Consider the following 16259-nt stretch of genomic DNA (forward strand, 5'->3'; position numbering starts at 1 on the left):
AAGCTGTGGCATCGTGTTGTTTGTGATCCAGGATGTGTGGCGGTCTGTGGCCCGCCGAGAGGCTCGTTTATTATTTATTAGAGACTAATGGACGACGTGACACATCGACATGATGCTGCCTCAGACTGTTCATTCTGATTCAATAACTTACATTTACAATATGTTTATTGTTTAACAACACAAGTTAATTTATATCCAGCCCCCGGGCCACCACTTGATTATCTCATAGCTGTACATTACAGGGTTTTATATTTATAGATGAATTATAAACTTGGATATAAAATGAGTTCAAATCAAATAATATCCAAACCACAACAACAAATACAAGTCTGACACTCCTCATATTTGGGCATTTGCTCCTGGCACTCAAAGACATTAAAACCCCCAAAATCAAATGAATAAACTATGATCTAAAGTGATTTTTTTTTCTATCTATCCTTGTGACTTTTTAAATGAATAATTAAAATGACTGTCACGTGGTATCAAAGAGTACATGAGGTGTTCTGTAAAGTTAATGTTGTGCAGGTGAATCAAGATCAGGCACCGTTTACTTCCTGGGTTTTAACAGCAGACTGGACCATGCATTGGACTTCAAGCTTCCTCCTGTGCCTCCTCAGTGTCCAACAAATAACAGCTGGCACTTCCTGTCTCCATTTTTCAAAATAAAATCACGGTGTGGAGATGTTTCTCGCATCCCATAAAGTCGCTTAAAGAGAAATTCTGGCGTGCAGCGACATGCTGTGAGTTCATCGACACATGCCCCCCCCCCCCTCCTCTTCCACCACTGTGATGCACATATCATTCAAGTTGGAAGAGCGTGGAAAAACAGTGCAGTAAAAACAGGCTTTTTGAATGGGTGTGTATGTGACTTCCTGTCCTTCTGCAGCCAGCCTCTAGTGGACACTCCAGGAACTGCATTTTTATGCACTTCTGTACTGGCTTCATTTTCCAACATTTTGGCCAAACTCCTAAAAATGTAGATTTTAAATTACTCTGATTTTTGTAGCATTTCAAAATTGCTTGAAAATATATATTTGTTAGTCTTTAGAAAAGTTTGAACAAAAATAAATGCTTTGAGAAAAACTACTAGACTATAATTAGAGAAGGTAGAAGGGGATAATAATTTGTGTGTGTGTGTGTGCACATCACACGTAAGGCCACCCCTGCATCAGGACACGCTCCTGGACCGCCCAAGCACCCTCAGCCCCCCCTTCGAGGCGGGTGCTTTTATTGTGAAGGCTCATAGTGTCGGATGCATGGAGCTGACACTTCCTGCCTGTCAGTCCACCGAGCTGCAGTCCGGCTTCACTCCGTCACTTTGCAAACATGAGCGACAAAGGTCTGTCAGACGAGGCAGCAGCGGCGGCGTGTAAAGATGGAGACCCGGTGACGAAGGTGAGATGATTGTTCCTCTTCTTTAACTTTAAACTTTAAACTCTCCAGAACTTTCGAAGCCGTCAACAGGCCGCTGCATGCACACGTCTGTGCAGCTGCACGCAGGTAAGAGAGGCACACAGCGTGGATGCACTTTGACTAATGATTCCGTTATCTTGTCATGTACAGAGCAGGAACCAAAGTGTGTGGTGATTGGTTAACAGGCAGCAGGTAAAGTGTGTGGTGATTGGTTAACAGGCAGCAGGTAAAGGGGACCTAAAGTCCACTGTGGGACTCTTTATAAAGTCTGAGCAGAAGCTGCAACCAGCAGCCTGAGCTCAGTCACAGTGTTGACATTTTATGACCACAAAGGAAACATGAGCTTATCAGAAGAAAGCATTAGATACAAATAATTAGGTTATGGGGGATGTGACGTCACATCCAGGGGCGTGGCATAGCATTTTCAACACGCTACGGATAGTGCAGGGGCGTGTCCAGACCCTTTGGACTTGGGGGGGCCCAACCTGTGCGCCCACTCGTGTTCAGCATGTGTAACCAAACCAACAGTCAGAAAGTACAGACTGGTGTTTTCTTGTTGTTTTATTTCTGACATCACCTGCTGACGTGAACACCTGTTCAGAGCACGCGCAGCGTCCTGGTACACGCCGCAGGAATCCTCCGCGCCCCTCGTCTTTCCACCGACGCCGAGGGCGGCTTGTCTGCAGAGAGACGAGTCTCCCTCGTGTCAGTTTGAAGCTTCTGAATCTGTACGACAACATCACTGTCTTCATCTACAGAGCGCCCCCTGCTGGATCAAACTGCTTCATGCAGCCTGACGCCCCGATAGACCGAACAGCTCAGGGAATGTTTAAACTCCGAATGAGAAAGGTCGGTCTTTAAAATCAGCACGCAGAGAAGAACGAGAGTAAAATCAGATTCTCGATCAAAATATATTTTCGTTATTATTTGATCGGAGGAACAAAAGAGAATTCACCTCTCCTGTCGCGTGATCCTGTTTGTGTCCCTGAGAGTTCACCACAGTGTTTAGTGTGAGCGCTGACCAACAGGAAACAACCAATGAGCGCTCACTTTTAGATCAGGAGCTGAGGCGCCCGCCTGTGGATAACGCGCATCGTAAAATCAACACTGATGCGTTATAAATGAAATCTCTTGGAGCCTCTAGTGGACGCTTGATGAACTGCAGTTTTTTTGCACTTGGGCGTCAGCTCCTTTTTTTCTGGACCTGAGGTTGGTGCTTGGAAAAAGATGAGTTCCCCGATGAGCTTTGAGCTTTAAACGTCAGGATGACATCGACTGGACGAGTATGAAACATGAAGTGAGAGCTGTCTGCAGACATGTGACATTTCTTACTTGACTCTGTTAAAGGAAGGGGGCATCGGGCTCGCCGCAGAGATAACGCTCCACTGTGAAACACACACACACACACACACACACACACAGACTGGAAAAATATCAGGATCAGAGTCAAAGCAGAGGCCGGATTCAGACAGACGGGGGACTGTTTGTTCTCTCATTAGTTTTCACAGAGGTCAGTAAATACACGTCTGACCTTTGACCCTTCGAGGCGGACGTGAGACTCCTGCAGGAAACCTCTTTTCACTTCCTTCAAAGAGCCCACAGGCAGTTTAATCGAACGCCGATAAACTGAACACGGGTGCTGCAGAGAACAGCTGGAATGTGAAATCAAACAGAGTGGCGCCCCTCTCGCCGGGTTGTGAAAGCGCTCGCTGGTGTAGACGTGAACTTTGGCTGGAACCTTTTTTTTTTTTTCACAAGTCGGTGCCAGGATTCAAATTCTCTCCAGCTGGACTTCAGACGGACCAGAAAGAGGAGATCGACTGTGCTGCAAACAAAACGTCTGTCGAGGTTTCACCACTTATAGAGCCGATTAATCATCAAGTTCTTTAAAGGACCAATCAGAGAGCTGCTCTCTTCCTCTGTAATCAATCAGCCAATCAGAGAGCTGCTCTCCTCCTGTGTGATCAGACGTCCAATCAGAGAGCTGCTCTCTTCCTGTGTGATCAGACGTCCAATCAGAGAGCTGCTCTCTTCCTGTGTGATCATGAAGGAAACCTGCTGTGTTGAAGCTTCTCTGACAACAATGCAGCAGCCAGTATGTCCTCCTTCTAACTTTAGATTCTGCTCCTGAATGCTCTGGATCTGATTGGACCAGAGAAGGTAGGCGGGGCTTTGAAGGCCGTTTTGGACGCCCCTGGGTTTGCCAGATATGAGAGCAGTTATCAGGTGAACAGGTGTTGCAGCGATGGAAGCGGGCAGTGGAACTGCTTCAGATAGAAGTGATTGTACCCGAGCTAAAAAGCCTCTGCATGTTTCTAATAAGCTCTTTTAATGACTCAATATTTGTCTGTTTCATGTTTTTGTGTTGTAGGATTTCATGATGCAGCAGACGATGCTGCGGGTTAAAGATCCTGTGAAATCATTGGACTTCTACACCAGAATCCTCGGCATGACGTGAGTATTGTTACTGTGTGTGTGTGTGCGTGTGTGTGTGTCATTCATGAACTCGACTCTTTGACTGAGCTGGATTTTCCTTCTCCATTTTTCAGGCTCCTGCAGAAGTTTGACTTTCCCTCCATGCGCTTCTCTCTCTTCTTTTTGGGATACGAGGACAAGAAGGAGATTCCTGCAGACGTGAAGGACAAGACGGCGTGGACCTTTTCTAGAAGAGCCACGATCGAGCTGACGCAGTAATTATCTTCATGCACATGATGCTCCCTTACCCTTTTCTCGTGATGAAATAAACAGTACATTTTGATGTGTCTGAGAGAAGGTGACTTCCTGTCTCTTCCTGTCGTTCAGTAACTGGGGCTCTGAGGCGGATGAGAGTCAGTCCTACCACAACGGAAACTCTGATCCTCGTGGTTTTGGTGAGTTTGTTTCCCTGTATTGACAAACTGCAGCGTGAGAGTTCATCACCTTGTTATCCAATCAGAACAGCTCTTCAGACACAGACCACAAAGAGCCGGCTCGGCGCTGTCGCTCAGACGTGTTCAGTTTTTGTCTTGTGGAGGACTTGACAGACAGACAGTGTGTGTGTGTGTGTGTGTGTGTGTGTGTGTGTGTGTGTGTGTGTGTGTGTGTGTGTGTGTGTGTGTGTGTGTGTGTGTGTGTGTGTGTGTGTGTGTGTGTGTGTGTGTGTGTGTGTGTGTGTGTGTGTGTGTGTGTGTGTGTGTGTGTGTGTGTGTGTGTGTGTGTGTGTGTGTGTGTGTGTGTGTGTGTGTGTGTGTGTGTGTGTGTGTGTGTGTGTGTGTGTGTGTGTGTCCTTTCTGCTGATCTCCAGTGAACACACTCTTTGTGTCTCCCTCACACTCGACAGGACACATCGGGATCGCGGTTCCTGACGTCTACGAAGCGTGCAAACTGTTTGAAGAACAAGGAGTCACGTTCGTCAAGAAGCCCGACGATGGTGAGGCATCGGGGTCATCGAGGGGTTAAACTAATACAACTGGAAAACCTGTTTGTGGAATTTAAAAACAGATAAAAAGTTAGAACTATGGGATATTCAGGAAACAAAAATGTTGAAGAAGTGCGTCCTCCCGCTGCACGCTCCGGAGACGTTTGTCTGTGTCCACCTTCATGTTTCATTTTACTGTTGTCTTTGAGCGGACCCGGGCGCCGTACCAAAGTACGCTACGTTTGTTTGTTCACACTGATCAAATGAATCTGACTTAATGTGAAACCACCCCTAAACTCTGCCCTCCAGACCTCCCTGTGAGTCCTGTACTCTGATTGGTTGATTTATTCTGCTCCTTCCATTCACACTCTTTGTTTCCCTCTCAGGTAAAATGAAAGGTTTGGCCTTCATCCAAGACCCTGATGGTTACTGGATTGAGATCCTGAGTCCCAACAACATGGTGTCCATAACCTCCTAAAGACTCTGACAGTGGCCCGCTGTGCTCGCCGCGTTGGCGTCGCTGAAAGAGCAGAACGTCCACGCTTTAGAGAAACACGTTTAGCGACGAGAGATGAGCGAAGAGGAGCGCGATCTCTCGTGTGCACAGACACCGCCTGGACTTCTTATTGGAAAAATAATGAGTTAAAAAAGATTAGAGACCAGATGTGTTGCCATGGATACGGCCTCCTGTTTGTCATCATCTTCAGTTTGTGTAAAAAGACGCTGAAATAAAGTTTTGACTTTCTAAACATGAAGGTCACCGTTCGTACAAATGAAGTTGTCGTACAATTTCTGTTTTCAGAATCAATGAACTGATAGATGAACCAATCACATCTGCTCCTGTGTCTGGATTGTCTTATTAATTAAAAATTCAACAACATCTTGTAAGCATTATTGTCTGCAGTGCGTCAGAAGTAAAGGCAGTTTTCCTCAGATCTCTCTGGGTTCTGTCAAGAGCAATTGATTTGATGTATTTCATTCCACCCAGATAGATAGATAGATAGATGGATAGATGTGGGAAAGCTGGGAAATCAAACAAACAATGTTAGTAACAAAACAATATAAAATAGAAAAGCATTAAAAATGTACAAAATATAAAAACTAAAAATAATATATATATATATATATAAATATGTATATATAATTACTGTTTGTAAAAGTGGGTCCCGTCTAAATATTCTGATACAATAGGTGGCAGTATACACCTTTAAATTGGGAAGAAGAAAGAAAGAGAAGAAGAAGAAGAGGCCTTTGACCGTCTTATTTTGAAGGCCAAACCACAAACCGGAAGTGCAGTTTGTGATTTGCGGTTGAATTTGACGTGACTCGCAGCTGCACCCAAAACAAGACTTCACCCTTCTGTCAGTGCCGGGTCTCTAGTGTTTTTAGTCATTGGACTCGGGTGGACTCGGCTGACTCGGTGAGTCTGACGCGGATATTCAAAATAATAAAATCATTAAAGACGCGTCACAGAGCCGTTAGAAATGTGTCAACATTAGCTTAGCATGCTAGTTATGCTACTTCAAGGGTGACTAAAGTAAGTGTGAAAGTGACGTCATGACGTCAACCTGTCATCTAACGGATTATTATTAGATTTAAAAGTGTTAACCTACCCTTAAATATCATAATGATTGTGTGTGTGTGTGTGTGTTAGCAGAAAGCACAGCTATGTGCAGCTGTGTGCGGGGCTCCAGGGCTCTCTCCCCCGTCCTTCTCCCCCGCCTGCTGCCCCCCCACACGGGGTTTAGGTCAGCCAGCAGGGGCCTCTGGACCTCCCCCAGCAGCAGGACTGTTAGTGGAGACCCCCAGCCCCTGCCCCTGCCCAGCCAGGCCCGGGTGGTGATCTGTGGAGGGGGCGTAGTGGGGACATCAGTGGCCTACCACCTGGTCAAACTGGGCTGGACTGACGTAGTGCTGCTGGAGCAGGGCAGGTAAAAACACCTGTCATCAGAGGTGCACGAGCCTCCTGTTTACAGTCCTGCTCTCTTAAAGGGGGCACACCTGGAGCAGGGCAGGTTATACAGACTTACATCTTTAAGTGACTGATTTATGCATATTCCTTTTACATTTTCTATTATCTGATTTATCTATTTGTATATATTTATATTTTGTATTTTATAGTTAACTTTTACATGTTTTAATATATATGTATAGTATATATTTTTAATATTTGATTATATATTGTATTATTTATTTTACATTCAGGGTGTTGGGGGGACATGTATAGATAGACTTGAAGTCTGAAGAGGTTAAGTAGAAATGTCTCATTGATATTGTTGTGCTAACACTGAACACTGATGTCCTTTTCTCCTCGTGGCAGACTCGGGGCAGGAACAACGAGACTATGTGCTGGCATAGTCAGCGTGGCAAAGCCTATTTCCATTGAGTGTCAAATGGCCAACTACTCCAACAATCTTTACCAGCAGCTGGAGGAGGAGACTGGAGTGAAAACAGGTCAGACACGTCTCACTTCCACCAATCAGGACGGAGGCTTCTGTGTGACTCGTCTCATCTTCTGTAGTAAATGAGCCTGACATAAACGTTTAATTAAACTTTATCTGTTTTATTGTCATCGTGGTATCACTTTCACACAGAGAGAGAGAGAGGGGGGGGGAGAGTGTGTGTGTGTGTGTGTGTGTGTGTGTGTGTGAGAGAGTAGCACGTCTCTCATTAACAGAGTGTAAACCCTCGTGGTTAAATCAGAAATACTTGATTAATCTGAGGGGGAAATTCAATTCTGTCGCTTCAATAAAAAGTACAGAAATAATTAAGACTGTATAATAGAATACAGATAATAAAATAAGCATCAGGTAGGACTGGAATAATGAGAGAGGGAACATATTTACAGTCACTAGCATACACACAATGGTTATCATTTTGCACGTTGGATTTATATGCTTCAATATGAACAAAAGGGAGGGGGGGGGGGGGGGGTCAGTCTAGCAAATCAAATCAGGAATATGAAGATTTATTGTGCCTTTATTTTAGAGATGGGACAGTGGATAGTCTGAAGCCAGAGGGGGGAGAGACGTGCAGGAAAGGAACCACAGGTTGGATTTGAACCTGGGCCGCCCACTCTGGAGGACTTGAGCCTCTGTACATGGGGCGTGCACACTGACCTGCTGAGTCATGTTGTTTATGTGTTTTAGGGTACGTCAAGACGGGCTCTCTGTGTCTGGCTCAGAATCAAGACCGCTTCCTGTCGTTGAAGCGCCTGGCGTCCAGACTGAGGTAAGACCCTCACAGCTCATCTACGACAGTCAGTGCTGCCAAACACATCCGTGATAATGTTTGCTTTTTTAAAGGGTGATGGGGATCAGCTGCAACATCATTAAGCCTAAAGAGGTGGCTAAACTCCACCCTCTGGTAAACATCCATGACCTGGTGGGGGCGCTCCATCTTCCTGCAGATGCTGTGGTCTCTCCTCCGGATGTGAACCACGCCCTGGCGGTGGCTGCTGCTGGACACGGTGTGGACTCAGCCTCAGGGACATTTACACTCAAAGGCTTTACGGGCGGCGCCAAGCAGCTTTTTTTTTTTACATCTCCTCCTTTTCTCTCTCGTCCCATCCAGGGGTTCAGATCTTGGACCGAACCAGTGTCCAGCAGGTTCTGGTGGAGAAGGGTCAAGTGATGGCGGTGGAAACTGACCGTGGCTCCATCGAGTGTGAATATTTTGTCAACTGTGCCGGACAGGTAAAAATCAGGAGAACGTTTCTTTAGATAAAACAAAAGCAGGGCGGAGAGGGGAGGGAAGGTCTGCAGCGTGCCCAGGTGAGGCTTATCTTTCTGATGAGCTGACAGCCAGGACACACACACACACACACACACACACACACACACACACACAGAGCTCCTCAGCTGCAGGTCTGTGACTCGTCTTCTTCGTCTGTGTGTCAGTGGGCCTACGAGCTGGGCCAGGCCAGTGAGACCAAGGTGTCGGTTCCTCTCCACGGCTGTGAACACTTCTATCTGCTCACCAAACCTCTCCAGGAGTCGCTACCGCCCGGCACGCCAGGTCACACACACACACACGCACACACACACACGATGTAGTTCCAGGCTGACTAAACGATCCCAGAGCAGCAGATCTAACTGAACTTCTCGTCTGCAGTGGTGATCGATATGGACGGCAGGATATACGCACGGCCGTGGCAGGGAGGCATTCTGTCCGGGGGCTTTGAGAAGAACCCCAAACCCATTTTCACTGAGGGCCGGAACCAGCTGGAGATCCAGAACATGCAGGAGGACTGGGACCACTTTGGTAATGAGGGGAGGGGGAAAGAAATCTCGCTCACCTTTAGTTTTCATGCTAGACCGAGGAATAGATGGTGTTGACCTCCTGCAGGATCTCAGGTTACATGGGGGGCGGGCCGTTGGGGGTCAGGAGGTCAGCTATGTGATCTGGTGCTGAACCTTCTCCGAGCTTTAAAGGTGAAACAGAAAGAGGTGAAGCAGTGTTGTTAGATCTGAAGTCAGTCGGACTTGTGTGATCCTTTAATGAGATCTGGGATGTTTGTTTGGCTAGGCTAGCGTCATGCTGTTAGCTTGATTTCTTCTTTGTTTGAATTCTCTTCCTCCGGTCGGCTCCGATTAAACGTCTGGGTCATTCCAGGCCTTTTCACTATTCATGCTGTTCTTCTGACATGCTGCTGTAACAACCTTAAGTACACCTCTCTGTACACAAGTAAAACACACACACACACACACACACACACACACCTGTCGTGTAGCCTTGTGCTGGTAACCTGAGACTTCTCCTGCAGCCTGACAGAAGTCGTAAAGACGACAGGAAGCAGCAGCAGCAGTGAGCCGGGTCAGAATCAGAACAAAGTTAGACATCATATTACATTATTATTATTATATTTACGTTTAAAAAAAAAAAAAAAAATTAAGGATCTTACAAGTTCCTAAAGACGCGAATAAAGCGTGCGGTAATTTAAAGCTGGTTGCCCCGAGCGACGGGTTGATCGTGACAAAGTGAGTCCATGTCATCGTTGCGTTTCTGTCTTTTCATTGTCCCGTCCTGTTCAGAGTTGTTGACGGCACAACATGAATCCGTCCACCAATCAGAGCCGACCAGAGTCGGATGAGTTTAGAGGAGTCATTTATTTATATGATGTAATAAAAAATAATATAAAAGTCTGACCCCTGGTGTTTAAAATGGGTACTGCAGAGTCTAACGCACCCGTTGTCCTCGACCTCCAGAGCCGATGCTTAGTGCCTTGCTGCGGAGGATGCCGGGTCTGGAGTCAGCGGAGATCCATCAGCTGGTCAACTGTCCCGAGTCCTTCACCCCTGACATGCGCTGCCTGATGGGGGAGACTCCGGGGGTCTCTGGGTACTACGTGCTGGCGGGGATGAACTCCTCTGGCCTGTCCTTCGCTGGTGGAGCGGGAAAGTAAGCGTGCTCGATAGTTGAATGACTCCAAATGTAAGTAAGCACTTTGTTCATTTTAACAGCCCGTGTGTGTGTGTGTGTGTGTGTGTGTCAGGTATTTGGCAGAGTGGATGACGTACGGTTATCCCACCGCCAACGTTTGGCCACTGGACATTAAACGCTTTGGAAACCTGCAGAGCAGCCGGACCTTCCTGCGTCACAGAGTCATGGAGGTCATGCGTGAGTAGCCGACACTTCCTACACGTCACACGTACACGTGTAAATGTTTCAAAGCAGGACGCACGTTTTGCTCTCTCAAACTGTTCCTCTTGTCGTGCTCGTGTGACCCCGTGGGTCGGCGTCCTTTTAACCCCGTGTCTCCCCCTGAGACGTCCCCTCTTCAGTTGTCTCGGCCTGTGAGGTGGCGTGTTTCTTAGTTTCACTTCCTGGTCGTGTGTTTGTTTCCAGCTCTGCTCTACGAACTGAAGGTTCCTCGCTGGGACTTTCAGACTGGACGCCAGCTGAGGACCAGCCCTCTGTACGACCGCCTGGACACGCAGGGAGCCCGCTGGATGGAGAAACACGGCTTTGAAAGAACAAAGTACTTTGTGCCTCCGGGGAAAGGTACAGCTTCCGGACGTCCTGAGGTTTCCACTGTGACAGCTCATCTTGTTTGTTCCTGGTTGATCTATGTTTCTATGTTTTGGTTAAAGTGTCGTCTGTCTCCGTGTGATGTGTGCAGATCTGCTCTCTCTGGACCAGAGTAAGACCTTCTACAAGCCCGATTGGTTCGACATCGTCGGGGCCGAAGTGAAGTGCTGCAAAGAGGCCGTCTGCGTCATCGACATGTCGTCCTTCACAAAGTTTGAACTGACTGTGAGTTTGTTCTGCTGGATGTTTTAATCAGCTCTGGAATCTGCTGATCAGCTGATTTATGCTTTACGTCTTCTTCTGTCAGTCGACGCAGGACCAGGCGCTCGACCTGCTGCAACATCTGTGTGCAAACGACCTGGACGTCCCCGTCGGACACATCGTCCACACCGGCATGCTGAACGAGCGGGGCGGCTACGAGAACGACTGCAGCGTGGTTCGCCTCAGCAAAAACAGGTTTGTAAACACAGAGTGGCATCACGCACACACACACACACACACACACACACACACACACACACACACACACACACACTCACTCACACACTGTGTGTTCTCTCTGCAGCTTCTTCATCGTCTCCCCCACAGACCAGCAGGTCCACTGTTGGTCCTGGATAAAGAAACACATGCCCAGTGACCCACACCTCCACCTGGAGGACGTCAGCTGGAAGTACACCGGTAAGTTTAAGTCCACGGTCTGTAGAGGTGTCGCCCTCTAGTGGCCACTTTTCATTACTGCAGCAGAGACGTCACTCTGTGGCAGTTTTCAGACCGGTCAGAGAGAGTGAGAGAGAGTGAGAGAGAGTGAGAGAGAGAGAGAGAGAGAGAGAGAGAGAGAGAGAGAGTGGAGAGAGAGAGAGAGAGAGAGAGAGAGAGTTGGGATGACATGCAGGAAAGAAACGCCAGATCGGACTTGTTGTTAAATGTTCTTTAATGGATGAAAAAAGTCTTCAGGTGACCTTTGACCTTTGTGAGTCGTGGCGGTGAAGTTTTCACACGACTCTCTCAGATCTCACTTCAGCGTAATAAAACCTGAACTTTAATCAAACACTATGATGAATACTTCAGGATGAATACAGTTTCTGAACACACGTCATGATTCTGACCTTTGACCCACAGCTCTGAATCTGATTGGACCTCGTGCCATGGACGTCCTAGCTGAGCTGTCGTACGTTTCCATGACACCTGACCACTTTCCCTCCATGTTCTGTAAGGTAGGAAGGTGACAGCGTTTAACAAGTTATGATAATGAATCAGAGGGCTCATGTTTACAGTGTCATCACGCCACGCCACTCACGTCTCCCTCGAACCAGCTCGCACAAATCGCTCCATCAGGATCAAAACAAAAAAAGCAGCTGCTGCAAGTGCAGTATTTGTTTGTACATGTGGATGTAGTAAACATCAACCATAACTGTGTGTGTGTGTGTGTGTGTGTGTGTGTGTGTGTGTGTGTGTGTGTGTGTGTGTGTGTGTGTGTGTGTGTGTGTGTGTGTGTGTGTGTGTGTGTGTGTGTGTGTGTGTGTGTGTGTGTGTGTGTGTGTGTGTGTGTGTGTGTGTGTGTGTGCGTGCAGGAGATGAGTGTTGGCTATGCTAACGGGATCCGAGTGATGAGCATGACTCACACAGGAGAGCCGGGCTTCATGCTCTACATCCCCATCGAGGTGAGACCTGTTTACATTCAGACACGATACGAGCAGACGCTGTGCAGCGTGCTCTAACCTCCCTCCCTCTCTCTCTCTCTCTCTGTCTCTCGCCCTCTCTCTCTCTCTCTCTGCAGTACGCTCTGCACGTCTACAACGAGGTGATGTCAGTGGGTCAGAAGTACGGGATCCGTAACGCCGGGTACTACGCGCTCCGCAGCCTGCGCATCGAGAAGTTCTTCGCCTTCTGGGGTCAGGACCTCGACGCCTTCACCACGCCGCTCGAGTGTGGACGAGAGTTCAGGGTTAAATTTGACAAGGTGACCTCTTCCAGCTGTACTGCCAGGGTTGTCATGGTAACACTTTAGAGAATGCTAAAGTTTGCAGCCGCTCGACATCGAGAGCACGTCGGAGCGTCGCTGCTCCGTTACTTTTTACTGCATGTTTTATGTCCGAGAGCGTTTTTGTTTTTACAGCTCAGACGCAGAGCGAGGAGGATTGTGGGTAAACGGCGGTGACATTAACGCCTTTATGAAAAATTTCTGTTTGCCTCCGTCAGGACACGGACTTCCTCGGTCGTGAGGCCCTGCTGCAGCAGCGTCAGGACGGCGTGTCTCGGCGCTTCGTCATGCTGGTTCTGGAGGACCACGACACCGAGCTGGACCTGTGGCCGTGGTGGGGCGAGCCCATCTACTGCAACGGCCAGCTGGCGGGGACGACCACCAGCAGCGCCTACAGCTACACGCTGGAGCGCCACGTCTGCCTCGGCTTCGTGTCGCCGCCCTTCGGCCCCGAGGGGCTCCCCACGCCCATCACCCCGGACTTCATCAACCGCGGGGACTACGAGGTGGACATCGCCGGCCAGCGCTACCCGGCTAAAGCCAAACTCTACCCCTTCAGCTCGCTCTTCACGCAACAGAAACGCCGCAAGGACGAGCTGGAGATCGGCAACCTGCAGGGGAAGTGACGCTTCTCCGTCTCACTCCTTCTCTTACCAAATCCACTCCTCGCGGCGCCGACTTCTCTTCCCTCGCCAGAGGGCTGTACGCACAATCACTCTTATATTTAACCTCCGTGACGCCTCGTTCAAAGTGCAATATTTAAGAAGCACCAAATCCGTGAGCCGTATAACGTGCAGAGCTCCCGTGTTCATCCCGCTCTGCAGTTCTTCTTCTTCTTCGGTTTCTCGCCGGCTGCTCGCCGGGACAGTCGGAGGTTAAGTGCCTTTGAGAAGGCAACGTCACCTTTATTTCACTGCGTTCACTTTAACCCACTGAGAAGGGATTTCGACCATCGACAATCTCCTCCTGACGTGCAACGGTTGAAAAAGTTTGAATGAAACTTTATTCAACGCTGACGTGACAAACACACTAGTGATCGTCTGCAACATCAAAGTGTTCATTCTCTCCTGTGAAGAGTGTGAGTGATGAGATGAATGCAGATGCTTTATATCGTCTCTGATATCAGCCATGAAGGAGGCGTGGCCTCATGATGAGGTCAGACGCCAACGATTGTTTTGTCTCGCCGTCGCTCCTCCTCGTGTCCTGTCCAGTGAAACCACCCTTTCATTTCTTACTTTCCGCTTTAACCTGTTCTGTCTGATGTGTGTAGAGTTGATCTGTGATGCATTGTGGGTGATGTAGTCCAACCTTTGTGTGTGGTTTGAGGTCACTTTGGGTGCCTCGGTTTCGTTTGGTGGGCGTGTTGATGAGTCGAGGCAGGGCGGGGTCCTCCGTGACTCCTCCCACGCAGCCTCTAATATCTTGCATGCGTGATTCGAGTTCATTTATTGTGTTCAGAAATAAATTAATGTATTTTTGTACAGCTCGTGTGTATAAAATCTCTATTTTTCAGAACTGAACACATTTTCTAATCACTTAAGTTTCTCAGACTCGTCGCTCCTCTTCTCTCGTCGCCTTCACGCTGTCAGAATATTGATCCACGTTTAAATGTCACCTGCAGCCTGCAGTTTATTCCCTGTGAATGTGTCGGCTCCTTTAGTTCCAGGGTTAAAGGTCATATCATCACGGTGCTTCATTAACGTGTGTGTGTCCGTGCACAGGACTGCTTATCGAGTTCATCTCGGCCTTCGTCACGCAGCGTTTATCAAAGTCGAGAACGATGAGGCCGGGACGGTTTGAAAGACGAGCTGCACCGCTGCAGGACGTCACTTTACGAGGGAATTTCTGCGTGTGATTTAAAAAAATAAGAGCGCAAAGATTAAATTACATATTTATGTTCAGGACAGATGAAGGGGGGGGGGGGGGGGGGGGGGGGGGTCACATGCAGCAGAGGTCAGAGGTCAGATTCGAGCCCTTGGGGACTTCGGCCTCTGTACACGGGGCGGCCGACATAACCGCCAGCTATCAGAGTGTTTCTGGACTACAGTCGTCATGTTCAGGAGGATTCTGATTGGCTGCGATGAACTCCTGTGGTCTCGTTAGTGAAAGACCCGATCCCGTCCTGGGGTCCAGGATCCTGGGGTCCAGGATCCTGCTCTGCAGCCTCTAACGTGGCGTTTCCTTCCTCTACCTGTGGGACATTTGGCTGAATCGGTCCAGAACATTTGCACTAATTAAAGTCGTCCTGCTAAAAGACTTCCTGTGACGAGTCTTTTATTTTGAAAGGTTAGAAAAAACACTGTCGTTTAGTTAAAAACAAACGCAGCGATTACTAAAGCCCCATCAGAAGCACTTAACGTGACGCTCCACACGTGCACGTCCGCCTGACTGATCTGTAAATGGTCGTTTCTTTCTGCAGAGCTTTACTACGATGTATTTATTTCATGGCCGTCTCATGTACGTAAACAACATAAAGACAACTTTGTTCATACAAGACGTTTTCCTTGAGTCATCTGTTCACGCCACGTGTCCTGTGAGCCTCGCGGCGTCTGCAAACATCGGCTGGTTAATGAACGCCTGCAGTGAGACTGAAGGTTCACTCACGTGTCGACAGTCGCCTGCTCATTACGGAACGCCATCTGTAATTATTTCCATGAATGAATGAGGTCAGCTCAGAGAGATCAACGACAAAAACACTTTATTAGCACATCACACAGAACGCACGCCGTCTTCGCTGGGCTCAGGTTCTTCGGGCTTTGCGTGGACGGCATCCGTTGTGCGGCACGGGAGTGTTGTCTGTGATGGATACCACCTCCAGGCCGCCCATGGTCAGGCCTTTGATCGCAGGCTGCACAACACACAGAGAGCATTCATCAACAGAGCGAGGGGGGGGGGGGGGGCGTTAAACGTCCTCAAACGATCCTCATTAGGAGACGAGGTCGTCTTTCTTCACGCACTGACGGCTTTGTCTCATTATTAGGTCAGGACGACAGAATGAAAAACATGTTTGCATTTCATCCCGCTGAGGCTCCTCCCACTTATCACATCTACACTTTATACTTCACAATGTTTGAGAGCAACATGGGTTTCATTTTTTAAAATGTACAGATCCTCTGCACCTCACAGCTGGAGACAGCAGGGGGGGCGAGAGGGCTTCAAAAACAAACCAATCAATAATTAATAACAGAGTCCTTAAAGAAGATGACTGATAAGATCCTGAGGATGAAATATAAATATTATTGGTTCTCTTACTCACCAGACGGCCCGGGCCGAGACCTTTGACGACGACTCGGACAAACGTCACTCCCTTCCCCACGGCTTTCTGTTCACAGAGACACAAAGAGGCGACTGATGTCCAAACGGTTCAAATGTGCAGTCTGTAACTCTGCCCCCTAGTGTTTAAAATGAGTACTGCAGTCTAAACTCTAATCATCACAG

The 16259-nt window shown here is 48.2% G+C and overlaps 2 protein-coding genes across 5 annotated transcripts; both read left to right on the forward strand.

Moving 5' to 3' along the window:
• Positions 1–1235: 1235 nt before the first annotated feature.
• LOC306821234 (lactoylglutathione lyase-like) lies at positions 1236–5583 on the forward strand. Its single transcript, XM_079339533.1, has 6 exons — positions 1236–1395; positions 3785–3867; positions 3963–4103; positions 4216–4283; positions 4733–4822; positions 5197–5583. The coding sequence occupies exons 1-6, from the start codon at positions 1327–1329 to the stop codon at positions 5286–5288; spliced, it is 543 nt and encodes a 180-aa protein (XP_079195659.1). The 5' UTR covers positions 1236–1326; the 3' UTR covers positions 5289–5583.
• A 511-nt stretch (positions 5584–6094) lies between these two features.
• pdpr (pyruvate dehydrogenase phosphatase regulatory subunit) lies at positions 6095–14302 on the forward strand. Of its 4 annotated transcripts, none has more exons than XM_079339514.1 (18): positions 6095–6230; positions 6465–6741; positions 7131–7264; positions 7960–8041; positions 8116–8279; positions 8384–8505; positions 8710–8827; positions 8924–9073; positions 10018–10210; positions 10305–10429; positions 10658–10813; positions 10932–11065; positions 11148–11296; positions 11406–11518; positions 11960–12054; positions 12412–12501; positions 12618–12800; positions 13040–14302. In XM_079339514.1, the coding sequence occupies exons 2-18, from the start codon at positions 6479–6481 to the stop codon at positions 13445–13447; spliced, it is 2679 nt and encodes an 892-aa protein (XP_079195640.1). In that variant the 5' UTR covers positions 6095–6230; positions 6465–6478; the 3' UTR covers positions 13448–14302. The 4 variants fall into 4 exon arrangements, with proteins under 4 accessions (XP_079195640.1, XP_079195639.1, XP_079195642.1 ...); XM_079339513.1 differs by having other exon boundaries at positions 6468–6741; XM_079339516.1 differs by lacking the exon at positions 6095–6230 and adding an exon at positions 6237–6347.
• Positions 14303–16259: the final 1957 nt, after the last annotated feature.

The sequence above is a fragment of the Symphodus melops genome, assembly GCF_947650265.1.
Source record: "Symphodus melops genome assembly, chromosome: 3".
Taxonomy (NCBI): domain Eukaryota; kingdom Metazoa; phylum Chordata; class Actinopteri; order Labriformes; family Labridae; genus Symphodus; species Symphodus melops.

Excerpts from the sequence above, each read along its gene's own strand:
- LOC306821234 (XM_079339533.1), top strand. The coding sequence starts at position 1,327 with ATGAGCGACAAAGGTCTGTCAGACGAGGCAGCAGCGGCGGCGTGTAAA. Across the intron at positions 3,868-3,962 it reads ACCAGAATCCTCGGCATGAC|GCTCCTGCAGAAGTTTGACT; the intron begins GTGAGTATTGTT and ends TCCATTTTTCAG. Across the intron at positions 4,104-4,215 it reads GCCACGATCGAGCTGACGCA|TAACTGGGGCTCTGAGGCGG; the intron begins GTAATTATCTTC and ends CCTGTCGTTCAG.
- pdpr (XM_079339514.1), top strand. The coding sequence starts at position 6,479 with ATGTGCAGCTGTGTGCGGGGCTCCAGGGCTCTCTCCCCCGTCCTTCTC. Across the intron at positions 9,074-10,017 it reads GGAGGACTGGGACCACTTTG|AGCCGATGCTTAGTGCCTTG; the intron begins GTAATGAGGGGA and ends CTCGACCTCCAG. Across the intron at positions 12,055-12,411 it reads TTCCCTCCATGTTCTGTAAG|GAGATGAGTGTTGGCTATGC; the intron begins GTAGGAAGGTGA and ends GTGTGCGTGCAG.